The sequence below is a fragment of the Desmodus rotundus genome, chromosome 3, assembly GCF_022682495.2.
Source record: "Desmodus rotundus isolate HL8 chromosome 3, HLdesRot8A.1, whole genome shotgun sequence".
Classification (NCBI taxonomy): domain Eukaryota; kingdom Metazoa; phylum Chordata; class Mammalia; order Chiroptera; family Phyllostomidae; genus Desmodus; species Desmodus rotundus.
In genome coordinates, this window is record NC_071389.1 from 21,199,829 (window position 1) to 21,224,497 (window position 24,669).

The window sequence follows — 24,669 nt, forward strand, 5'->3', positions numbered from 1 at the left end:
AAGTGATACAGTTTTCCAGATCGTGCGCTGTTCCCCGCTACAGACTTGTGAAATTCTTTCAGAGGTTGCAACTAACATTAAAAACTGGAAAAGAAATTTTCAGGGTGCATCACGTTAAGTCAGGGTAAATACCACTTGGTGACATTTTCCTTTTAGTTCTACAGATATATGTGTGTACTGGGTTGTGATGGAAAATGTAGTTTTTTACAGTGGGGTGAGATTAACAAAACAAAGTTTAAAAGCTCCCAGTCAAATAGGAAAGGTAAGACACCCAAAGCACCGGAAGAGAAGGTGCCGTGATGTTGCAGAAAACTCACACAGGCCTGCGAAGGCAGCTTCGCCACTCATGGGCCGGGTGGCCTGTGTGTGTCGGGCTGGTTATACAGTCGCACTGAGTCTCAGCTTCCCCAGTGGGAAATGGGAACCAGCCCATTTGCCAGTGTGCCTGGGGGAAGCTCACAAGAGGCGATGGGCATAGAGTGCATAATCTAGGGTCTGGCGCACAGTAGGTGTGCAATGCACGTGTGCTCGTGACCCCCTAGAGCCTTCCTGGTCCGGGTTCTCTCTGCCCATTGTCTGGCATCAAGCCTTAACCTATGACCAAGACAAATGGGCCCTCAGCCCACGAAATACGAGAAACACCCGGCGCCTATTTAATCAGATGAAACGACAACCTTCAGCGCTTTCCTATTTTGGAAAACACACAGAAGGGCCCAGACAGGCGCTCACCCCCACAAAGGCCCAGCCTCGGCAGTGCGGAAATGTCGGCAGTGCGGAAATGTCTCCAGGAAGGCTTTCTGAGTGAGGCTTTGTGAAGCTCCTCAGAACAGGTGGGTCACCTGTTTATTTTTCAAATGTTTCAAAGGTATCCTGCTACCCCAGGCTGAGGAAATGAGGCTGCTCGTAAAAGGTTCAGATTTTCAAGGTAATGTGTCTGCTGCCAGTGCTGCTTTCATCCCAGTTTCCAGCCAGAACGCCTGGCCCAGGGGCCTCGTGGGGGCGGCTCCACTGTGCTCTGCCAGGGCCCACCTCTGGGGCGGGCTGTGTGCTGCGCTCTTGTGGCCCAGCCTCTGAGCCGCTGGGGTGGGGCTGGGGGGACAAGCTGCCACGATCTCCACTTGGAATCAGTGGCTCCCTCCTCAGTACACCTTCGGCGGGGGACTGACCATAGCTCACTTTCACTCTTCCAGCAGGCCTGCCGGGTGCCATCATTTTATGAGCACTGATTTCCCTCCCTTACTCCCTCGCTCACTCAGTCCCTCCCTCCATCACTCACTCACTCAGTACAAGGTAAGCCCACTCCTCATTTCACTCCCCAGTGCCTCATAGAGGGCCTGAGACTTAATAGGTGCGCAATCCAAGTTCATCATCAAATCAATTAGAACCAACATTAATTTGTAATTGGTAACAGTTAAAGGCTTAATGAGCAAGTTATAAAGCAAACCACTAGTGTTTATCTCTGTAAAGTTTGTGTACTTTGAATAAACACAAGGTTGAAAAGGAATGTCGTAGTCTATCCCAACCATCCCTTGGAGTTTGCATCTCCTGGGGTCCTGGGGAGCTCCCAGCTTTGGGGTTCACCCACTCCTCTCTAGAAGCGGCTCTAGGGGCTAGGAAATTCTTCATGCCTGGGGCGGAAATCTGCTAACCTGCACGTGCCCCCTGCCATTCCTGGTCTGATCTCTTGCCACCAGGCAGAGACTGCAGCCTCTCCGCCCTAGTGCTCCTTGCTCCTTACATTACTTTGCCTGCTGTTTGTAGTGCAAATGAGAGAGCTGACATGTGGCTGTTCTGCTTTATACAGGATGGGCTAATCTCTGGTGGTCAAGAGGGTGAACTCTAGATTAAAAAACAAACTAAGCAAACAAGAAGAACAGAGACAGAATCATGGATACAGAGAGTGTTTTGATGGTTGCCAGATGAGAGGGGTGTGGGGGAATGGATGAAGAGGTGAGGGAATTAAGAAGTACAAATAGGTAGTTACAGAATAGCCATGGGGATGTGAAGTATGGTGTAGGAAATGGAGTAGCCAAAGAATTTATACGCATGAACCATGGACATGAACAATGATGGGGGGAGTGCCTGAGGGAGTGGAGGGTGCTGGGTGGAGGAGGGCAATGGGGGAAAAGTGGGACAACTGTAATAGCATAATTAATAAATATAAGTTAAAAAGATAAAATGCAAAAAAAAAATCACACAAAAGGCAGGAGTTCAGATGGCCCTGGGAAACTGGATTCATTTCTCTTTGCCTCCGTTTCCTTGTCTGTAAAATGGGCATGACGATGGCATTTGCTTCACAGGTTGATGACGAGGATCCAGTGTGATGATGCCTATCAAATGCCCCGCTCGGTATTAACGGTTATGATCAGCCTGGCCTGCAGAGGGGTAGCCTGGCCTACACAATTTACTCCCTGGGGCCCCAGACCGTGATGGCAGATGCAGAGATGCGGAGAGGCAGGTCTCTGGGTCTGCGACTACGAGCAGGACCTCAGAGGCGAGTGTGCCCTGAAGCCACAGGAGACCAAGTTTGGGGCAGGATGAGCTCCCCAAAGGAGTCACCTCAGCCGTCCACCGAGGAAGCACGGCAGCCCTGGGCCTGCCTACCTTGGTACTGGGCACTGAAGCCGCGCTGCCGGTGGTTGCCGTCCGAGGTGAAGTGCAGCCGAAGCCAGTTCTTGCTGCTGATGACAGGGGCTGGGAGGCTGGCTCCAGTGAACCTGTGGGGACAGGAAGGGGGCAGGGTCAGGAACCACAGATGGCTGGGACAGGAGACTCCCCACTTCCCATGCAAGCCAGGGCCTCTGCCCGATGGACTGTCTAGCTGGAACCCTCCAGCAGCCGGGGGCCTGAGTGGCTTGGGGTGCTCCTCCAGGGACCCTTCCCACCACTGGGTTTCCCTGAGATGTTTTGGGGGTGGGGCAGGACCTTCAGGTCTGGAGCAGAGGTCTAGCCCCCCCAGAAGAGAGGTCTAGACCTCTGAGCATAGGCCCCTCCCTGGCAGATGTCCACATACCCACCCCCAGGAGAGGCCCAGACCCCCCAGTGCAAGGTCCAACCCCCATGTAGAGGACCAACGTCCAGCTCTCCAGCAGAGGTTCAGTGCCCCAGTCCCAGGCAGAGGGTCAGCTACCCTAGCAAGGCTCCCAGGACTTCCAGGGAGTGAGGAGAAAGGGCATGGGCAAATACATGGGCAGTGTGGCACCTCACGTGTGAGAGCCCATTCTGGCACCACTCGCTGGGCCCTGGGCCTCCTCTGGCTCCTCTCCCTGTCCCCAGTGGCTCGCCCCTCCTCCCTCAGGTTAGCCTCCTGAGTTCCAGCCAGTCCAGCTCCGTGAGAGTGGGGTGCGCCAGGGTATCTCCCACTGTCACTGGTCACTGCACCCTCCTCTTGACCAACTGCTGTCCTGGGCCAACTTCCAGGTCAGTCAGATCTTTCCTCCTAGAGTCACTCAGACAGAGCACAAGAACCTTCGGTGGCTCCCCAGTGTCTATACAAGACTGGCCTCCCAAACTTTCCACCTGGCCCTCTGCTCAGCGCCAGCCCTCTCCACCACAATCTGCCGATTCCCCTGCTCCTCAGAAGTCCCCTCCATCTTCCCTCCTCTACCCCACAGCCCCCAGTGGGCCAGGAGCTCGGTGTCTTCCCTCTGTTTCTTCCCGCCTATGAATCGGGCACAAACCTGCCAATGCGTCTTCCCCTTGGGCACCATCAGTCCTGTCTGCTCCCACTCCCTGGACACTCTGCTTACGTCTTCTGAGCATTCCACATGTTTCCTTTTCTATGTCTTTGCCTTGTCTGCCTGGAATACACCCTTCTGTCACCCTCACCCCTGCACCACCCACATCACCGAGGTGACTCTGGGAAGCCCTCAGATATCACCGCCCCAGGAAAGCCTTTCCTCCTCTCCTTGGTTCTGCAGCCACACTGATTTTTGGTTCAGATCCAGGTTCACCACTAACTACCAGTTTGACCTAAGACCAGTTACTTAACCTTTCTGAGAATGAGAATAGTAACCCCAGCCCCTGAAGAGTTTGTGGGACTAAATGAGAGGCCTTATGGGATAAAGAACCTAGCCCAGTACCTGACATGTATTTGCTCGGTCAATATAATTTCCCTCACCCCTCCTCTGTGACGCCCCAGAGTTTTATTCCAATCATAATGCATTTATCCTGGGTGTGTGCCTCCCTCAGAAAACTCCCCAAAGAGGGCAGTGGAGCCTCATGGTAGAGATGCTCGGGCTCTGGTGGGATCAGCTGTGTGATCTTACAGAAATTACTTAAGCGCTCTGTGACATTATCTATAAAAGGAGGACCATTATGACACCTCCCTTGAAGGCTGCACGGATTAAAGGAGATAATACACAGAAAGACCCTAGCACAGTCCCTGGCAAAGAGAGGTCTCTTGGTAAGTGGCAGCTGCCCTTGTCTTCCTCATCATTGCACCAAGCACCTAACAGAACGCTGGGGTACAAGGCAGGTGTGTCAGGGTTCCAGCACAAAACAACTGGCAAGGTCACAGGAGAATTATTCCAGGAGCTCAATGGATTCTTTACAAAGGGGGAACCACTTTTCCGCAGAGGAAATGGTTATCTCTGGAGGAAACAGCTGCATATACGGCAGATCTTCCCTCCGGAGTACAGCCAGTTTGTGCAAATCACACCTGGAGAGAGCAGGGAATGAATACTTGGAACTCACTCTCCTTCCTCCCCTCCTCCAATCTCCTGCTAATGCTTCTGTTGATCTTGCCCGATTGACAGCCACAGGGCAAGGGAGCACACTGAAGCAGGCCCACAGGTAAGTCTTCCTAGGCGTGGAACAGGGTAGAGGAGGGAGGGAAGAGGAGCTGGAGGAGCAAACGGAAGAGATCCAGCATGGCAGGTCTCCATCAGTACGAACTAAACAAAAATGCTACCGGATGAGCTCCCTACCCTGCACCACTGAATTTTTACTGTAATGAAAATGCTGACACACACTGAACTCCAGGAATATAACCCATATTGTTATGGTAAGAGCTATTATAGAAACCAATTACTGTATTTCACCAGATTCCATTTAAAATAGTTTATTACAGGCTGAGTCATTTACGTTTTCTAAGGAGCCACAAACAGTATTGTGGGTTGTGTTTTTTTCCCCCCAGGCCAAATTCAATTCTATCTCAATGACAAAACTTAGAGGCTATTTACATAAGGGAAGTAAAAAGAGGGAGAAATTACCTGAATAATTCAAAACCAAAAGCTGTTTTTTTGCAAACTGGAATGCAGGGAGGGTGCTGGGGTCCATCCGAAGAGCAGGACGGTCAAGATTGTAACCAGAAGTCAGAGAGGCTTTCCTGCTCTTGGATCTGCTTGAAGCCCCCATTGTACAGCCTGGCAGAGCCCCGAGGGTCATCTCCCTGCTCCGCCTTCTCCCACACTTTTACCTGCTGCCAGGAATCCGGTTAACTCCTAAGGCTTAACCTTGCAGGGTTCTGAGTTGCTTGTGCATCTTTGCTCTGCTCTGCTCCTGCTGCCTTGGACATAAATGCTGCACATTTAACAGTTTTTTTTCTCGTCTGTGGAAAAACTTGGAGCTTCCTTGTTGGAGTGGGGAGGGTGTCCTGCCTTACTCAAAGCCCTCCAATAAAAAGTCCCAGCACATGAAGCGACACAGATGACTCTCAAGAGCATTATGCTGGGTGATAAGAGTACATTCTGCACGACTCCATTTGTATCAAACTCTAGAAAGGACTGAAAGGCTAACTGACAGAGGGAGAGAGCAGATTGTGGTGGCCAGAGCTGGGGGTGAGAGTTACAGGTGGGAGCTGCCTGGGAAAGAAGAGTATGGGGGAACCTTCTGGGGTAACGGAAATGTTCTCTGTCTCAAAGGAGACGGTAGTGACATGCAATGTACAGATTGGACAAAGCTCTGAGAACTATGGGCAGGTTTACTTTATGCACATTGTATCTTAACAGATCTAGGTAAAAACAAACAAATCTTTCACTCTGAGGCTCCAGCCCTCAGAGTAAAAGACCTTACTATGGCCAACAGACCTTAAAAAAAAAAGTGTGCCTTCCCTCTTCTCATCTTTTTATTCTTTATGCCTGGCCACGTGGTCTCCTTGCTGTTCAAAGCTGGCGGGGCCTGCTCCTGCCTCAGGGCCTTTGCACTTTACATTCCCCCTGCCTCCCTGCTACCTGGCTCTTCTCCCAGACCCCCACCTGTCGCACCCCCTCACTTTCTCCGAGCCTTTGATCAAATGCCACCTTCTCAGTGCAGCCTTCCTGGTCTGACTCCCACCCGTCTGCGCACCCTGGGTGCAAACTGGAATGCAGGGAGGGTGATGGGGTCCCAAGAGCAGGATGGGAGTAACGGTCAAGATTGTAACCAGGCACGCACGGGCGCGTGCACGCACACCACACACACCCGATTCTCCAGTCACGCGAGTCGGAGCACACACTGCTTTTTTTGTGCTTTTCTGCTTTTGCACTTGCTTTTTATGCCCTTCTCCACTGTACCAGCTGGCTGCACAGAGAGGTCAGGTAACTTGCTCAAGTTCACACAGTTATTAATTGGCAGAGGTGGGATTCAAACCCAGGCCATTGCGCTCAGAGCCTATGTACTCAGCCACTGCATTATACTGGCACACACATGCAGGCATGAAGTTTAGGCTGACTTCCGTTCTGTTCCTGGTGTGCCCCTCCTTCTCCCCGCAGGATCCTCTTTAATTTTGCTCCCTCTTAGAATCATAATTAAAGGAGAGAAACACAAAGAGAGAGTCTCCCCTTCAAACCTTTCTGTCCACATTAATTTCACTACGGGGGGCCTGGGGAATTCCAAGTTCACCCAGGAAATTGCTATTGCAGTACCACATAAAATGTATTTAAGCAATTACACTCAATTTTTTTTCTTTTTGGTAAATTGACTTCTGTTAAATGGGGCTTCATTAATGGAATCTGGCTTGGGGAGGATTAAAAAAAAATCACTCCCTTTAATGCGTGTAGCTGATTATGGGAAAAGTGGCCTTCCGTGCCTCTGCAGAAAGCTCCAAGCTCTTCTCTTGGTAACGGCAGAGCAGACTGTGGAAGGCACTTCCTCTTAAGAAGTGACCTAGAGTCAGGATGTCAGGGTGCTGAGAGCCTCCTTAAAAAGAAGACCACACTGACTCTGCAAAGCACTGCTGCCTAATTGTGAGCTGAGGGAGAGGAATGTCAGGGAATCTTGGTTTAAATTGCAGTGTTCCTGAGAGCTGACATCCTCAGGAGAACGTTCATTCGTGTGTTTACTCACGAAGCACCTGTTATGTACCAGGCACTGGGTTTGCCGGTGGGGGCCGCTCCCGCTGTGGTCCCCTAGATATGGGGAGTCCCTGCTAGGCCTGTAACCTATAGGAGGATTCAGCTTGATGTCCCCTTCTCTCTGTAGCTTCCACGCTCGGTCAATAGCATCTGGTCTCTGTGCTCCCAGATCTCCTCCTGTGGTCTTTATCTCTTGTCTAACTTACGAGAGATATGGTTCAGAGTTATGGTTAATGTTTGGTTCAGAGTTGAAGCACCTCCGCACCCCAGGGCCAAACACAGACCAGCCCTCCATCCCCAAGGCTGGCGGGAGAATATGAAATACAGGAGGTATTCACCACCCTATCCCCACTCCCATGCCCTCTTTCCTTTCCACCTACCCACTGAGCTCCTCCCTGGGGGGTGGAAAGGACACCATGAGGCAACAGGGAAACCTTCTGGAAATGCCCTGGACATGGCCAAAGGGCCCCAAGGCCCTGGCTGGAGGCCAACTTCTGCTCCCTGCCACCCACGCTACCTCTCATCCCTGAAGTGAGCTTTATTTAATTCAGCTCTGAGTTAATCACAAATGACTTCTGTATCTGTTTTCATTTAGCCAAATTCCTTATGTCAAAGTCAAGTCTTTTCCTTAAAACAAACCCATGATGATATATATTTTTCAGGAAGTGGGTGAATGCCTCAGATGAAAGCAAGTCTTCTTGGAGTATGGGCTGCTGGAGTCTCCCAGTCTCTGGCTTTGTCTTTGGAAAGAGGCCTTTGGCCTCCCGAGGCTCTCGTTCAGCAAGTGCCTGCCCACCTCACTGGTACAGACAGCTCCAGAGACCTGAGCAGCCTATGAAGATTCAACTCCTGGCTACCTGCTTATTCTGTGTGTTTGGGGTTGTTTGCTCTGCTCTGAACAAACCAAAGCTCCATGCCCCCTGCCAGTCATTTCTGCTCCTGGTGCTCCCTGGCCCCTGATCCTCACCTTCCTCCCAGTCACCCAGCCCAGGCATCATCCTGAACTCCTCCCTGCCCTTCCCCCACTTGCCACCTGTGGCCAATTCCTTTCTCCCTCATCACATCTCCTCATTTCTCACCTGGACTACAGCAATGGCCTCCTGATCTGCTCTGCACCTCCAATCCCGCCTCCATACTGTGGGAGATTCGATCAAGTTCCTGCCTTGCTGGGAACCCAGCAGTGAAGGCCCTCGGGCTCCAGGATCAAGTCCAAACTTTTTAATGCCTTCCCTCTGCAATGACACCCACTCTGACTCCCGCTACTTTCACTCTCCAAGCCTTTGCCTATGCTACTACCCCACCTGGAGTGCACTTTCCTGTTGCCCCACCTGATCCCGTAAACCTAGCCAAAGTCTCTTTTTCTCCACCTCTTCCTTCCCTCGCCCACATCCCCCGGAGGATCAGCTCCCTCCATGGTGTCCCCTGTGTGGCACAGACATTCCCCTGCCATTGTACTGGGCACACCAAGTCGTAACCACCTTTGGACTTGACCACTGTCTTGTCTGGAAGGCGAGCTCCCTAAGAGCAGGGACAGGACCTTCTTTCTCTCGGGGTGTCCAGCAACACTGCACAGTGCCTGGCACACAGAACAAACAAACCACTTCCACAGGACAGGGGCTGGCCAGCTACAGCGTGCTGGCTGTTCGCAAGTGAAGTTCCACTGGGTTGCGAGCACGCTCATTTGTTTACCCATTGCCTGCTTTCATGCTGCCATGGCAGAGCTGAGGAGTTGTGACAGGAACTATAACCTACAAAGCCAAAAAAATTTATCTTGCCCTTTACAGAAAGATTTTACTGACACTTACCACAGAAGCCTTTCTGGTGATGTAGTTGTAGTTGGTTGGTAAAATAAATTTTTTTGTAAGTCAGGAATAATACAAATATGCATCCATAGCTCGATCATTTCATTATAAAATATTTAAATGTACATGCATTTGCCAATCCATTTAATGCAGGAGCAAGGCGTCTCCTTCCACCATGGGTTCGTTCTCTGCATTGTGGATCTTACGCAAACTACACCCACAATGCATTGTTTACCCTTTCCAATTTTGCTACAGCTCGTCCAGACAAATACTTATTGAGCACCTACGACACCACAGACATTGTACTAGGCACGGGGGACGTGGCGGTGAACAAGACAGACCTGGTCCCTGTCCCGATGTCACTGAGTGGGTGCAGCTGGCTCACTCACTCACACCTAATATTTAGGAGGAAATTCTTTTCAGAGCTTCCCCTTCATGGAGCCATTTCAAAGCATTCAATTTAATTTCCATAGATGCAACTATATTTCCTTTCACACTCATATTTCATCAGTTTATGTGATGTTTTAATTTAAATCACATAATTACAATAACAAGTATGACTGGCACCAAGAGAGCTGGCAACAAACCCATCTGATTCTCAGAAAGAGCAAGACTCAGCTGGTGGGAGCAGGGAGTGCACGGGCATGGGGGTGGGGTGGGAGCAGCCTGCAGGCAGCTGGGCTTAGAGTACCACAGGCATCGGTTAGGGAGATCCGTCGAGGCCATGGGAGTGCCAGCTACTCCAGGGAGCTGCTTTGGTGGCGATGGTAAAGCATACACACGCTTTTGAATGAATGAATGAATCAATCAATAGCATTCTCTTGCTTTCAATAGTGGGGTACCTGTTCTAATTTGCCATCAGGAGAGAAGAAACCAGCTAACTTTAAAACTTTGTTTGAGAAGGCCTTCAGAGGTCTTCTAGGTCTAATGCCCAGCTATGTATGAACCCCAACTGGAGCATTCTGACAAATGGTCAGTCAAGATCTGTTTTGAATGTCTCCGAAGATCAAGAACTCACCTCCTTGCCAAATCTTCCCTGTCTGTTTTGATCCACACCCATCCTTTTTTCTAGCTACTCCCTGCTCATCCTTCAGGTGTGATCTTATAGCCTTTGGCTCCAAGTTGGCTTCTTCTGTGTACCTCTGGACTCCCTGCCCTTTCTCTACGATAGTGCTCGGCTCACCAAGCATTGCTCTGGGGTTGGCCTCACCCACCAAAGTGTGAGCTCCCTAAAGGTAGGAGCTATTTATTTCTTGCTCAGTACTTCCTTAGAACTTTGCAGGGTGCCTGATACAAAGAAAGGGCTCAGTAAGTACTGCTCACCAGAAGGAGGAACAGTTGAATGAATGAACAAGTGGATGAGATCTTGCTGGTGGGAAAAGCAGGGGAGGAGGCAGATGAGTAAGTGAGCCTGAAGACAGGAGGCAGGGCCTTGAAGGCCACGCTGGGTTTCCTCTGGGTTTCCCATGAAGACACACTGCCCCACCCCCTTGGTCCCTCAGCCTTTGTGGTGCTTCCCATTCACGTGGCAGCTGCTGGTACCTTTAGGGAGGGACTCTTCTCATGATGACATATCCCTTATACAGCAGCAGTGGAATTTGGTACAACATGAGCAAATGTTCCTTCCCCAGCAGCAACTCAATAAACTCAACAAATTATCAGGGCTTTTCCCTGCGCAGCTAATTGCTAGCTCCAAGGTGAATGCTGTTCCCTCTCCACGCACTGCACCCTGGAGGCATGTGTCTGAGCTGGGGTGTGCTGAGGGACAGGGCACCTGGCTCTGTTTGCTGTCAGGTGGGATGAGGGTGTCATCTCGATGTCCTAGGGATATCACATTGAGAAGGCCTGGGGAGTGACTTGGGGTGTTAGTGCCTTCCATTCCCCAGCTCAGCTGCTGTCCCCGCAGGGTGAGAGGCACTTCGGGACTCTGTGAGAGGCTCTGTCCATGGTGCCAAAGTGAGCAGAATGTGTTAGGTCTGGTGCCAGGTGCCACATTCTGGGTGAGTAGGCTTGAGGTGGATCTCCATCAACCTTTCAGGGGATGCCCGATGCTCTCCCCTTCTGTCTGCGGGATAAATCGGGCACTTCCACTGTTTTCTGAGTGCTAGAAGTCTTAGAACATCAGTCTCCCTCTGTCTCAACCCACTGCTCCGGAAACCCTTAGGACATGGATGTCTGACTGGAGTTGGGGGGGCATGTGACCCCCATGAGGCTGGGCCAATCAGTCAATGGGACTGTACACTCACTTTATGAGGAAAAGGCTCCACAGGCCTAGAGGAGATTTGCGAAAAGGGTGTCCCGGCATTACTTTGTCTTGCTGCCTGCCCCGCCCCCTCCCTGCCCCACTTCATCCTTTTACGATGTCCTGCGCCTTGTACAATCACCCTCCTCTAGCCCCACTGGGACTGAATCTAAGAGCAGCCTCGGGCCTGACTAGCTGCTGGGCCCAAATCTTCGTTACTATGGGTTAGGCCTGAGATCCGGCCTGGAGACCTGGTGGTCCCCATGCTCCAAGACGCTGAAGCCTCCTTGCCTCCATTAGGCTGGGCCCAGGAACAGAGTGCAGGCCTTAGGTGTCTGGTGACCAGGGCACTTCCACTCCACATGACCCTCTCCCTTTCCTGGCTCAGGTCTCTGTCTACATAGAGATGTCACCTGTCTGGTTCGTTCCTTCTCTTGTTTTAAGGCAATGGGTTTAAGAATGTCAAGGGTGAAGGGCTGGGCCTCTGGAGTCAGGAAGTCCTGTATTTGAATATGGGCTCCACTGCTTTCCAGCTGCGTAAACGTGGGCATGTGCCGCAGCTTTCTGAGTCTCAGTCTCCTCATCTGCGCAGCACAGCTGCGCTTGTGTATATGGTATGTTCGGAACTCTGCCTGGGACACGGTCGGTGCCTCACAAATGGGAAGTACTTTCCTTCCTTGCTTAGGTCTGAGAAGAAAGGGGACAGCGTACTATCAATGCCTTGAGCCCTACTCTCCAGCACTTGCTGGGATTAAGCAGACCCGAGAGCAGCCGAGGCTTCCCTGGGGAAGTAAGGACAGTTGTGTCTCCTCTAGTGACAGAATAGCATGGGGGAAAGGACAGGGCACTCTGTGGCACTCGGGGTAGCCAGTATCCTTGGCAGCCACCTGTGCTGTCTCCCTGATGTGGCCCCAGCCTGGCCTCCACCGGCTCCTGCTTACTTGGCCTTGCCTGTCTTCTGCCTGACGCTGTCAACATGACTCGGAGAAGGGGCCTGCTCACTTCCAGGGAGGGTGGCGACGCATGCCTCGCAGAGGCCAGCCTCCCAGGGTCACGTTTGGATAATACTTCTCCTCCAGAGGGAATGTTTGCTGATGTCTTATCGAGGGGCCTCCCACGCCAGTCTTTACCGACTGCTTGACTGCCATTAGGAATTCGAGCATCATCGATGCTTCCTCTCTCCCTCCAGGAAGCAGCTAGCCAGCCCTGTGGGGGAGTCTGGCAGCTCTGAATCCCTGGCTGAGAAAGTGAAGCTTCCCGTCAGCTGGAGAATGGAGGGGCTAAAACATCTCGGAGATGCTAAGGTCAGTGAGCAAGGTGACCCAGAGTCAGGTGGAGCTGGATTCTGATCCATTGCTCTGTAACCTTGGGGACGCTGCCTCACCTCTCTGAGCTCCCTGTTCCCAGTGTGTGTCTCAGAGTGTGATTGTGACAATTAAAGATGATGCACCAATGCTCCTAAGTTCATGCTAAGGCTTCAAAACACAGCGGCCACAATTCTTGGCCAAGTCACATCTCAGGGAAATTCATAGGTAAAGGGGCTCACATTTCCTGAATAGAAAGTATTCTAGAGACTGAGCACGTGGGCCCTGGAAGGAGCCTGCCTGGGTTCAAGTGTCAGCTCTGAACTTAACAGCTGCCTCACTTTGGGCAAATAACTGACCTGCGCTGGGCCTCAGCATCCCCATCTATTTAATAAGGATAACAACGGCACCCTAGACATAGAGCTACTAGGAGGTTTAAGTGAGAAAACGTATATAAGAGCTCTCAGTACAGGGCCCGGCACACGGCAAACTCTCAAAAAGCATTTGCTATTATTATTCAGGGCCCAGTATGTGCCAGCGTTGCACATCCACTATCTATAATAAACTACATGATGAACTACAATAGACCAGGTCCAGCCATCGGTATGGTGGAGCAAAAACAAGGAGGGGGAGAGGAAGGAGACGGGAAGGAGAGAAGTGGAAAGTAGGGGTGAGGAGAGCTCCTGCCCTCTCCTATCACTCACTTCCATCACATCTGGGCTAGTGTCTTATCTGTTTGGTTTCCAGTGGCAGAAATCCAGATCAAATCAGCCTGGAATTAAGAAGAAATTATTGGTGGCTGCAGCCAGACTGTAGGAGGAGCAAGGCTGTGGCTGGGATGACTAGAACTCCAGGGATGACTAGAACCAGGGACTCAGATGCCACGAGACCCCTCCCTCAGTACCTATCTCTGCTGTACTCTGTCTTGTTGGCTCCCTTCTCTTCACTGCACAGGGTTGCTGCTGGAGGCTGGAGCCACGCCCACCCCTAGGGGCTGTCTGATTCACCCCCTCACCTTCATCTGCTGAGACAGAAGGATTTCTTCCCTTGGTTCCAGTTAGAAAAAGGTCACAAGAGGCCTCTGATCAGTCTGGCTGGGAGATGTGCCCACTTTGGGGGCCAAAGGTATGGGCCTCTACCAGAACCACATGTTTGGGGACAGTTTTCAAAAGCAGGAATATGCTCAAAGGAAGGGAGAGGTGCTAAGCAGACAAAGAAAAGATGTCCACTGTGGCTGAAGGAGGCAGGGGGATGGACTGAACGATTGGAGGCCACTCTGCCTACTCTGAGGTGTAAGGGAGGGGCTCTGACAAGGCCCGTGAGAGGTACCCACAGCTCACTGTGGGGTCATCTCTCCGCTGTTGGTCTCGTTCTAGATCTCATCTTTTCCCCTTCAGCCGCATCCTGCCAGAGGTCAGCAGGCCTACCTGGTCCCCACCATGCTGATCCCATTCTTGTGCCTGATCATCTGTACCATTTCCTCTCCAGCTGTCCCCTGGTCCATTGGGCCGGGTGCTGATACCTCGGACAGCTTCAGTCAGTGTCTGTCCTTAGGAGTGGACTCAGGCTCCACGTGTCCCTGCAGAGGCTGGTGTGGTTCTGTGGACCACGCTGGTGGGTCTACCTGCTGGGCTCGGGGCATCCTCTGAACTGGGGACGACCTGACCAGATCCATCTGGAATGAGGATCAACCTAGATGAGACATCTCCCTGAATCCCTAAAGTGTTGAGATTTGGACTTCATATTCTCCTTCTGCCTGCCTTCTTCCTGCAATGCGTGGTCTTGTTCCTTTCCAGCTTCCTCCTTTTCCTGTTCCCAGCCAAGGGAGCTCCTAGACTACCAGTAGAGGCTGAATACGTGGCCTTAGGAGTCAAACCAACCTAAATTTGAGGCCTGTCTCTGCCACTCACTACTGTGTGACCTTAGGCAAGTTGACCTCTCTCTAGGCTTCTAAAGATGCTAAACTAAAGCATTATCATCATTTTAATTACAATATCACGGTCACACTGGATGGAGCGCAGTGCTTGGCGCGAGGTCAGTGCCACAGAGCCTAAGTCTGGCTCTTTATGGCCCTGTCTCCCCCACCAGTTTGGCTTCCAGGAAATTTCAGACACCTCTCTCTAGTACCACCTTCTTTTCTAGGACACAGCCATCCCTTCAATGCCACTTATCACCAGAAAATCAGAAAATCAGTCATCAGAAAATCAGCCACACTGCTCCAGGAACTCGCAGGTATTATTGAGGGTGTGTGTGTGTGTGTGTGTGTGTGTGTGTGTGTGAACGAGTGGTGAATGAGTAAATGAATGAACAGAAAGAATATATAAATGAATTAATTGGTAAATAAGAGTGAATTAGTGACATAGTGAATCAATGAGTGAGTGAAGAAGAGTGTGTAAAATTGAATCGACTGTACTTCCTGCCCCCTCAACTCATTCAGCAAGCAGTGGTGTAAATTTTTCAGCTTTATTAACACAAGCAGGGATTCAGAACAGCACGGGGTAAGTTACAGACCAGTTGGATGAGAAAGATACTGTGTTCGCTTCCTGTGGCCCCTTGAACAAATTACTACATATTTAGTGGCTTGATACAACATAGACTTCTTATCCTACAATTCCGGGGGTCAGAAGTCCAAAATGGGTATCACTAGGCCAAGATCAATGGGTTGGCAGGGCCGTACTTCCTCTGGAGGGGGCAGGGGAGAAGCCATTTGCTGGCCTTCCCCAGCTTCCAGGGGCCGTCTCACTTGTTGGCTTGCGGTCTTTTCATCTTCACAGCCAGCACTGCAACACCTTCAAATCTCTCCCAGACTCTGCCCCTCTGCATCGGTCATCGTGTCTCCATGTCTAACTCTGATGCCCCTGCTTCCTCTTCCAGGACCCACGAGATTACACCGGGCCCCCCTGGATGATCCAGGCTAATCTTCCCATCTCAAAATCTCACTTGGCATAATCACAGCTGCAAAGTTCCTTCTGCCTTGGCAGGTAACATACCACAGACTCCGGGGCTCAGGGTGTGGACAACTTTGTGGCGTCATGACTCTCCCTAACCAAGACCCCGGGCTCAGAGGGCACTTGCGGCCATTGATCCCCACCCCACAGGAGGAGCCGGAGGGGAGGGAGGAAGCCTCGAAGCATTCATTACACGCCTGTGCCAGGTACTTTTGCTCTTACGGTTGCTGCGGCCTGAGCACTGGGACTTTCACAAGCTTCTCAGGTGGTGCCAGCCTGCCTCCACGTTTGAGAAGCGCTGTGGCAGAAAAGACGCCCAGATCGTATGTTACTGCAGTTGAGGGTGAAATCCGCCCTGTGCGTCCTGAAGGAGACGGGGCAAGAGCAGGCTGTCTCCACCCTGCGGGCACAGTACTGCCAGCTGGAGAGATTTTTTTAAAAAAACTTTAATTTTGAGATGAGAATAGAGTTGCAAAGACAGGATAGAAATTTCCTGAAGAATTCTCACCCAGCTTCCCCTAATATTAGCATCTTATGTAACCCAGGTGCATGTATCCAAACTAAGGTATCAACGTTGGTACAGCGCTATCAGCTCCATGGAAGACTTCATGCGGATTTCCCCAGGTTTTCCACGAACTGCCCCGCCCCTTGTGTTTCAGGACCCAGTCCATTCAGTTATCACATCTACTTCGTCTCCTCCAACTGTGTCCGTACCTCAGGCTCTCCTTGTTTTCTCAAGACCTCGGCACTTTTAAAGAGTACTGGTCAAGTATTTTCTAGAATGTCCCTTAACTTGGGTTTGTCTAATATTTTCTCATTAGACCAGGGGTTATGGATTTGGGGAAGAATACCACAGAGGCGAGATGCTCTTGTTAATGACATCCTAACAAGGGGGGATGTGGTATTAACATGGCCAGTTACTGCTGTTCATTTTGATCCTGGGCTTCTCTACTGAAAAGATACAATTTGTCTTCCTCCAGTCTCTATTCCTCAGCGCAAGTCCCTCCCTAACCCAGTCTACACTGCAGCGGGAGGAGGAGAGACAGGGGCTTTTATTCCCATAACCTCAATGAGTTAATCCTCACTTTTATTATCACTTCACTACTCCTTACAGATAAGGCTGTAATCAGGCAGACTTGCCCAAAGTTACCTAGCTAGTAAGTGGTGAAGCTAGAATTTGAACTCTTGTCTGTCTGGCTCCAAAGGCCATGTTCTCATGTTCATTTCATTGTATCGCCAAGTAAAGGGAGGGGAGCTCCCTCCCAGCTTGTCTAGACAGCGTTTCTCAAATTAATCCAGGAGATCAGTCTGTGGGTTGTTATTTTAAATAACAAAATAAAGTAGAGGAGACTATAACAGAATAGAAAAGAGAATGGAAGTTTCGCAAAAACCTTTGTTTCTGTAAGATCTCTGTGCTTAGAGACCTTTGTCTTTACAATGGGAGGGAAAATATCAACCCCACCCCCATACACAGGGCTCTTAGGAGGACTAAACCAATTGATATAGGTGACACGCTTAGAACAGAGGCTGACATAAATTAAGCATTATGGAAATACTATTATTATGCAGTATGCGTGTGCCTAAATGGGTCATGACATAAAACATATTTCTCACCGTAGACTACAATCAGAAAGTTTGAAAATACAGAACCCCATCCAGAGATGGGGTTGGCAGATCTACAAACTCCACCCCATTGTCTGTTTTTGCAAAGCTTTATTGGGACACCGCCACACTCATCTGTTACATATTATCTATGGCTCTTTGAGCTATGATGGCAGAGTTCCGTACCTGCAGCTGAAACTGTGTGGCCTGCAAAACCTATTTACTTCCTGGCCTTTGAGACCAATGGCCCTGCCTATGGGTCATCTTATAATGCAGAGGACATCAGACACTTCCTGGGCCCTGGGGCCTTGTCCTGCCTCTGCCCTCTTGCCCGTGCAGGCCACTCCAGGAGGTGTGACTGCCCAGCTCTGGGTATCCAGAAGCTCAATGCCCTCCTACCTAGCTTGGACTGACACCACACTTCATTTATCCACCTCCACAACTGTTCATAGTGGAGGGCTAGAAACACGACGCACTGATCAGGGTCCCAGCAGAAAACAGATGGCCACTCAGATGAGATGAATTCAGGAAGTGTTTAATAAAGAGGCTATTTACAAAGGGAAGGACAAGGTGTGGGAAAGCCACAAGGGAGAGCAGAGTCCTCTGAGGCTGGTAACAGCAGAGAGCTCTATCCACCCATGGCAGGAGGGCCAAGGAGCGGGAGCTGCTCCTGAACCCGAAGGAGTCAGTCATTTAGAGAGGATGGTGTAAGAAGAAGCCAAGGCTTTTGCTCCAGGGATGGAGAGCCAGCTCCAGCTGAGCTTGCAGGGAGGGAGTCAGGGAGGGACTCCTTGACCTCACCTTCCTCCCTCCCTCATCTCCTGTTGGGGTCCCTGCTGGCCAAACAAATGGAAGTCAGAGGACACAGGATCCACTGATGTGGTCCATGTGGATCAGTTTATGGGCAGAGAGCAGTGTTGGAAAGGGGATGGGGAGGGGGGCACACCTCGGCCACCAGCACACACAGCACTGACGTGCAAGGCCGGGTGTATTTATTTACCCTCCTGAAGCTTCATACAGAGAACTCCCTTGCTTTACCCCTCCACGAAAGCAACGTGGCCTGAACAACAGAGGGCTGTGGTAGCTCTTACCTTTTACTACCTTCTCTTCCTAGATCTGTTGTACTCCAAATGGTTATCATGGGTTAATCTTCCTGGATCTTATCACCGAGAGGGGTGAAGGGGGTGAACAGAGACCTAGAACAGAGGCCCAGATCAGCTGCTGGGTTTCTCTGGGAGTCTGAGCAGGGTCTGATTGATACACAGAGACAGTTAGCCAAGCTCTTCCTCGTGGCCCCTCTGTCTTTCTCAGGAAGAAGCTGTGTCCCATTCATCTTTGCAGCCCAGCTCAGGCCTAACACACAGGTGAGCCAGGCTCTGGCTCCTTGGGAGACAAAGCATGGGAAAAGCCACCTGGGCTGACGAATGTCCTCAGAGTAACCCGTCCTCACTGGCCAGACCCCTCTTCCCCCTCCACTAAGCCCAGACCTTCTGGTGGGCATCTGACACCTCACAGGCCCCCAAATCCAGCCACAGAACTGCAGCATGTCGCCTGGAGGGTCTTTCCTGGCCAGTCTGCAGCACTGATTTCACAGATGAGAAATCACAGGCTCACAGCAAGACAGGGGCTGGCTTGGGCAGCCTGGCCACCTCTCGGCTGAGCCGGGCCTAGAATTCAGGTGGGACTGGAACTCTAATCAGTGTCCGCCTCTCACACAAGATGGAAGTTAACATCCATCTTGGAGCCTTGGGAAGGGGCTGGGTGGAAATTCTAAATGTGCTCTGGTCTCGAGCAGGCTTCCTCGTTGAGCTCAGTTGCTGAGGCCACACAGCTGGACCCTCAGGAGGAAGCAGAGGCTCGAGTTGGACAGAGTTGTCCAAATCCACACTCCCACCTCCTGGTGGCTGTTTTACCTTTAACAGGTTAATTTTATGTTCGTGGGGCTCAGTTTCCTAGTCCTGCAAATTTGGAGCTATCATCACTGATGACTTGTATTAACTCCTTTACCATATAAGTGCCCCCGTATCCAAAGGTCAATAAAGGACACTTTCTTTCCTTTTTCTTCCAGTTGGAAGACTGGTGGGACATTTGCAACTGCTTTTAGAGAAGGCCAGAAGCCAACTCATTTGAGTGTAGATGTTAGTTAGAACTTTTTCTCTAACCCTGAGAAATGGGGACCCCAGAGATGAGGCCTCCTGGTATGCCAAGAATTAGATTTCCTCTTCATGGACTCAAGTGCCATCAGTAGAATCTCAAGGTTCCCCCACTTTCCCCTCCCCCCTGCAAATTCCTTCAGAGAAATGAAGAATTTGGACCTACAGTCCAAGTGCTTGGGTTTTAAATCAGACAACTTTGTCCTGATGGGAACAGAGTCCCAGCTGTCACACCCGATTATTTTTAGAGTTACTACTAAACTCTTTGTACATTATGAGCTGCCCCCATTCAAGGGAAACCGAAAGACTTCCCATTTTATCACGACAGCTCGGGAGCCATCCACCTCCTCATGTTCATCATTTCCAGCCTGTCTTTGGAAGGGATGATGCGACATCTTGGCAATTTTATGCCGAGGAAGGCAGACCCTGAGGTTTGTTTCTGCATCTGAGAAGCTGAAGGCTCCTATAGCTGAGCAAAGCCCCCTGCCTCCAGGAAGCCAAGGAGAAGTATTCCAGGGGAAGTAGCTGCTCCGTAGCTTTCTCCAGAAGAACAGTCGTCTTTCACGAGAAGCAAAAACTGGCCGTCAAGTAGCCAACCAGTAAGAGTACTTGTATGCAAATGCCAGGAGTGGCCTGCTTGTAAGTGATGTCACAATCCCCCCCTCTGACCCAATAATGTCACTGCCACTGAAAAGGCCGACCCTTGACTGCAGCTCTTGCAGAGAGAAAAATTCACCGCAAGTAGAGCACCTTCTAGATTGCTCCTGGAGTGTGGGGACTAAAGTCTCTGCTGCCCAAGTTACTGGATCCAGAAAAAAAAATGACCTTATGAACATGGCGAAGGAAATCCAGCTCAGGCCTAAGGTTAACGTCTCTTCTTACATCCACTTTTTACTGAATTACAGAAACAAGTTTAAGGAGCAGCAGCCAAATACATTCCTTGGATTTAAAGAGTTCTCTAGAAAGTGTTCAGAAAAATGGAGGTCCATCTCAAAGCACGAGAAGTCCAAATATGAAGCCCTGGCCAAGCTCGACAAAGCCCGATACCAGGAAGAGATGATGAATTACGTTGGCAAGAAGAAAAAGCGGAGAAAGCGTGACCCCCAGGCACCCAGGCGGCCTCCATCATCCTTCCTGCTCTTCTGCAAAGACCACTACGCCCAGCTGAAGAGGGAGAACCCGACCTGGTCGGTGGTGCAGGTGGCAAAGGCCTCGGGGAAGATGTGGGCTGCAACAGCTGACGCAGAGAAGCAGCCATACGAACAACGAGCAGCTCTCCTGAGATCGAAGTACCAAGAGGAACTGAAAGCCTACCGCGCACAATACAAGGCCAGAAAGAGTTTCCGAGGGTCGGTGAAGCGCCAGCGCAGAGGGTGTAGGCAAGCTGAGTCAGCTACAGCTGGTGGATCCAATTAAAAATAAAATGCCACTCAACTGTACTGCCTGTCCCAGGTCTCGTGTGTGGCGTTAGGGTGGCCATTGCTGTTGCTTTGGGGGAGTGGTGTGGTAGAGTGGAAATGGGGGTTTGCAAAATGATCCTGGGGACGGGATGGCTTTGAGAGAAGTGACAACAGTGTCTGTCCACAGGGGTGTGTGTGGTCAGCACCTACGAGGCTTGGTTTGGGTGGCTACGGTGGCGGTGTCTGGGTGTAAAGAAGCTAGGAGTCACGAAGGTAGGACCATCCAGTTCCAATTGCTTATCCAGGTTGGAAGGCCCCGCTCAGGGTCACGGCCCTACTCAAGGCCAGGTACATGAACACTAGTCCTGCCACTCGCACCAGGAGGTCAGAGGCCTGGAGTGCAGGTGGGCCTTTGGGGATGAAACTCCAGTGGTGCTCCCTATGCTGGTCCGGATGAAGCTGGGGGCTGATTTTACAAAAACAGGTGCCTGACTCGGCCCCAAGTCCTAGAAGTTGGAGAAGACCCTGTTGACATTTTGGTGGGCACCCACGCAGTCATTCTTCTGTGGATATAGGCACAGCACAGATTTGTTGCCTTTCTCACCACCCAGCATCCATCCCTTTTCCTCCAGCTCACAGTGCCCTGACTCCACGCCAACTGAGAGTTGATGAGATGCAATCCCCTTGGCCTCAGTGATTGGTTCGGTGATGAACATAAGACCTGACCTGGTCCAATCAGAGTGGATCTCAGTACATATGCAATGAGTCCTAGGCGCATGCACAGCCCTGGCGGCTGACGACAGCCATTTGGCTCATTCTGAGGCCAAACTGTTAGTCCCTTTGGCATCACAGCGTGTTCTTGAACTTTCCACTTAAGATGGGCCCACATGTTTCAGTTTTTGTCTAATGGTTTGAGTTAGGTTTTCTGCCATTTACTTAAAATGAGTCAAAACTGAAAATCTTATATCAATAGGATTATTCTGGGTCTGCATTGTAACCATATTTCAGGCAGCAATTTACTATGGGCAACGTTTCATACCAATCAATATAGATTCATGAGGAATATTTTGAAATGGCTCTTAACTTCTTGACATCAAACAGATTGGGCCAAAATGTAAAACTGCCTCTTTTTTTGTCAGCAGATTATGCATACAAGACTTCCCTAGTTCCACCTCTAACCCTTATCCATGATGGACTTACATTTTGTACTCCACTGTTTGAAACGCACTTTTACTTTCAAAAGTAAAAGTACATGTTTTTGAAAAGTCTTTCGGAACTGGGTGAACCTTTAGAAGATGAGAGGTAATATGGTGGATTCACTTACAAACACAGGGTCTAGAATCAGGCAGGACTCCCTGGAGTCACATGGGCGATTCCCATGTGCCAGACTCTGTGCTGGGTGGCAGGAGGTCTGACGGGGACTCCTATTAGGTTCCTGCCTGGCGAGAACTTTCCCTCTGAAGACAACAATGAACCACAGTCCTGCAAGGCAGGATGAGGGAAATGAAGACTGCACACAATGCTGGGGGCAGGATGGGTACCATCCACTAAGGCAAGCATGGAAGTCTTCTTGGAGGAAGCAGTTCTATGCTGCTTGGCAACCTGTCCTTATGCTGGGAAGGTTCGCATCCCCCATTCCCCACAGCTGCTGTTCCAACTCGGCTCTGCTTCCCTCTAGCCTAACCCCTACCCTCTCAGGAGATGCCCTCATTTTCTGCTTCACTGAGAAAACAGAAATCATCAGACATAAGCGTTCCCAGTTTTCTTTCTTAGCATGCAACCCACACCCTTTCTTCCTGGTCTCATGAGAGCTACAACCTTGCTACCTACTCCTCCGCCTCCCGGAGGCCCTGTTCCTCACTATAAAGATGCTGACCCTTCAGACTCTAAGCTTGCACAGGTTAGCTCGGTGTCATGATACAAGTGGCTCCTGACTTAACCTTCACAGGACCTTGGTCAAGTTCTCATTCCTCTGTGTCGGATTTCTCATCTATGCAATGAGGGTGATGCCTGCCTTACTTAGTGATTAAATGATGTAACACATGCAGAAGTATTTGCCATAGTCCTTAACATGTAACAGGGACTGTGCTAGACACCCTCTAGGGTGTCTGTCCCATGGTTCCCCCTCACTGTAGGATCCCCTCCCGTTAAATGTGAGTGGAATCTGTGAGTTGCTCGTGACCAACAGAGCAAGACAAGGATGATGGGACGTGACCACTGTGATTATGTGATGATATATAAAACTCCTTCTTGCTGATTGATTTGCACTAGAGGTTCTCCTTGTTGGCTTGACAAATTAAGTGGCCAAGCTGGGGAAGGCCACGTGACAAGGAACTGTGCCATGTCTCTAGGAGCTGGGGGTAGCCTCAGACCAACAGCCAGCAAAAAGCGGAGGAACTGAGTACTACAGCAACCACGCAAGCGGGGAAGTAGGTCTTTCCCCGGGGGCTCCAGATGAGGACTTAGCCCAGGCTGATGCCTTGATTTCAGCTTGTGAGACCTCATGCAATGGACCCAGGTAAGCTGCTGGAGCCTAGACCCCTCAGAAATAGTGAGATAATACGTGTTGTTTGAAGCCAGTAAGTTTGGGGTCATCTGTTACCCAGCAATACATAACTAATACAATACTCAGAAAATGCCAGCTTCATTATAATTCTAGAAGAGACTGTCTTTAACTGTATTTCTCCCTCCAGCCTCTACCCTGTGTAATTGCCTTTCCTTTGTTACCAGTTGCTTGAAGTTGGAGGGGCTGTCTGCCTTCTACCACCCTGTGCTAATTCGATCTTGATTTGAATTGCTTGGAAGTGGTTCTGGTTGGGTTCTGGTTGTCTTGTTTCCACCCTGACCCACGGGCTCTCGGCGGGCAGTGGCTGTGTGTTGCCCCACACTCTTCTCTGGGAAGAGGGCCCCCACACAGCTGGGCCCCCGCTCTCATGCCACCCCTCCCTGATTTCCTGTGTGATTAATTATGTGAATGTGGGTGGCCGAGTCAGAGTTTTGACAACAGTTTGCAGCGCCCCTGCTGAAAAATAACTCCATTAATATTTCTTTATGAAAAAGCCGACAGGAGGGTGTGAATCTGCTGGCTGTAATGTAATGACAGTGAAGGGGGAGGCAGGGAAGGCGGGGGAGAGGAAGGGGAAGCCTAGGCTTAAGATAAACAGGAACGGGGGGGGGGGGGGGGGGGTGGAAGCCGGTGGAAAATCTGCTGAGGTGCCAGCACTGCAGACCCGCTCAGCTGGGCTCGAGGGCCCTGCCCTTGGGACGAGGAAGGCAGAGTGTCTGGGCTCATCGCCCTCGTGTTGATGACTGAGTCCCTCCACTCCGATCCTTCCCACCTAGAGCCTTTTCCTGTGCCCATTAATTCATCTATTCACCTATTCATGTATTCAACAAATATTTATCTAAATCTTAGGCCTGCAATATACCAGGAATTGTTTTTGATGGTACAGATACAGCAAGGTTCCTGATCTCTTAGATTCCGGTGAGGGAGAGCCAAATAAATAAGTCAACAAATAAACACTCCAGGTCATTTTTTTTTTATAGTGTCAAGAGTTCTGGAGAAAATAAACCAGGGCAACGGGCTAGACAGTGATGAGGGGTTGAGGGCACCTTCAGTGGGTGGTCAGAGAAGATGATATTTGGGTTTGGATTGGGAGGACAAGAAGGAGCCAGGCATGTCAGGGTCTGAGAAAAGAGTTCTTCAAGCAGCAGGACAACAAGTGCAAAGGTCCTGAGCCAGGGGCAAGCTTGACATATTGAAGGGGCAGAAGGGAGGCCAGAGAGACTGGAGGTGTGAGCGTGCTGGTGCGACGAGGCTGGAGAGGGGTGGGCCTTGTCAAGGAGCTCATTTGGAAATCTCAGTGCTATGGGGAGCCCCAGAGCATGAAAGCCAGATGGACGCCGTCGTCCACGGCGTTTCCAATGTTTTCCCGGGGGGGACT

The 24,669-nt window shown here is 50.7% G+C and overlaps 2 protein-coding genes across 2 annotated transcripts in view; one reads left to right on the forward strand and one right to left on the reverse strand.

Annotated features, from left to right (window-relative positions):
- The window catches only part of CSMD2 (CUB and Sushi multiple domains 2), a 548,714-nt gene that overhangs the window by 284,603 nt on the left and 239,442 nt on the right, over positions 1-24,669 (reverse strand). Inside the window, exon 6 of the mRNA XM_053921210.1 lies at positions 2,605-2,717. Coding sequence (XP_053777185.1) covers positions 2,605-2,717 — 113 coding nt within the window. The remainder of the gene's footprint in view (positions 1-2,604; positions 2,718-24,669) is intronic.
- Positions 20,160-20,741, forward strand: HMGB4 (high mobility group box 4). Its single transcript, XM_024554788.2, has one exon. The coding sequence runs from the start codon at positions 20,160-20,162 to the stop codon at positions 20,739-20,741; it is 582 nt and encodes a 193-aa protein (XP_024410556.2).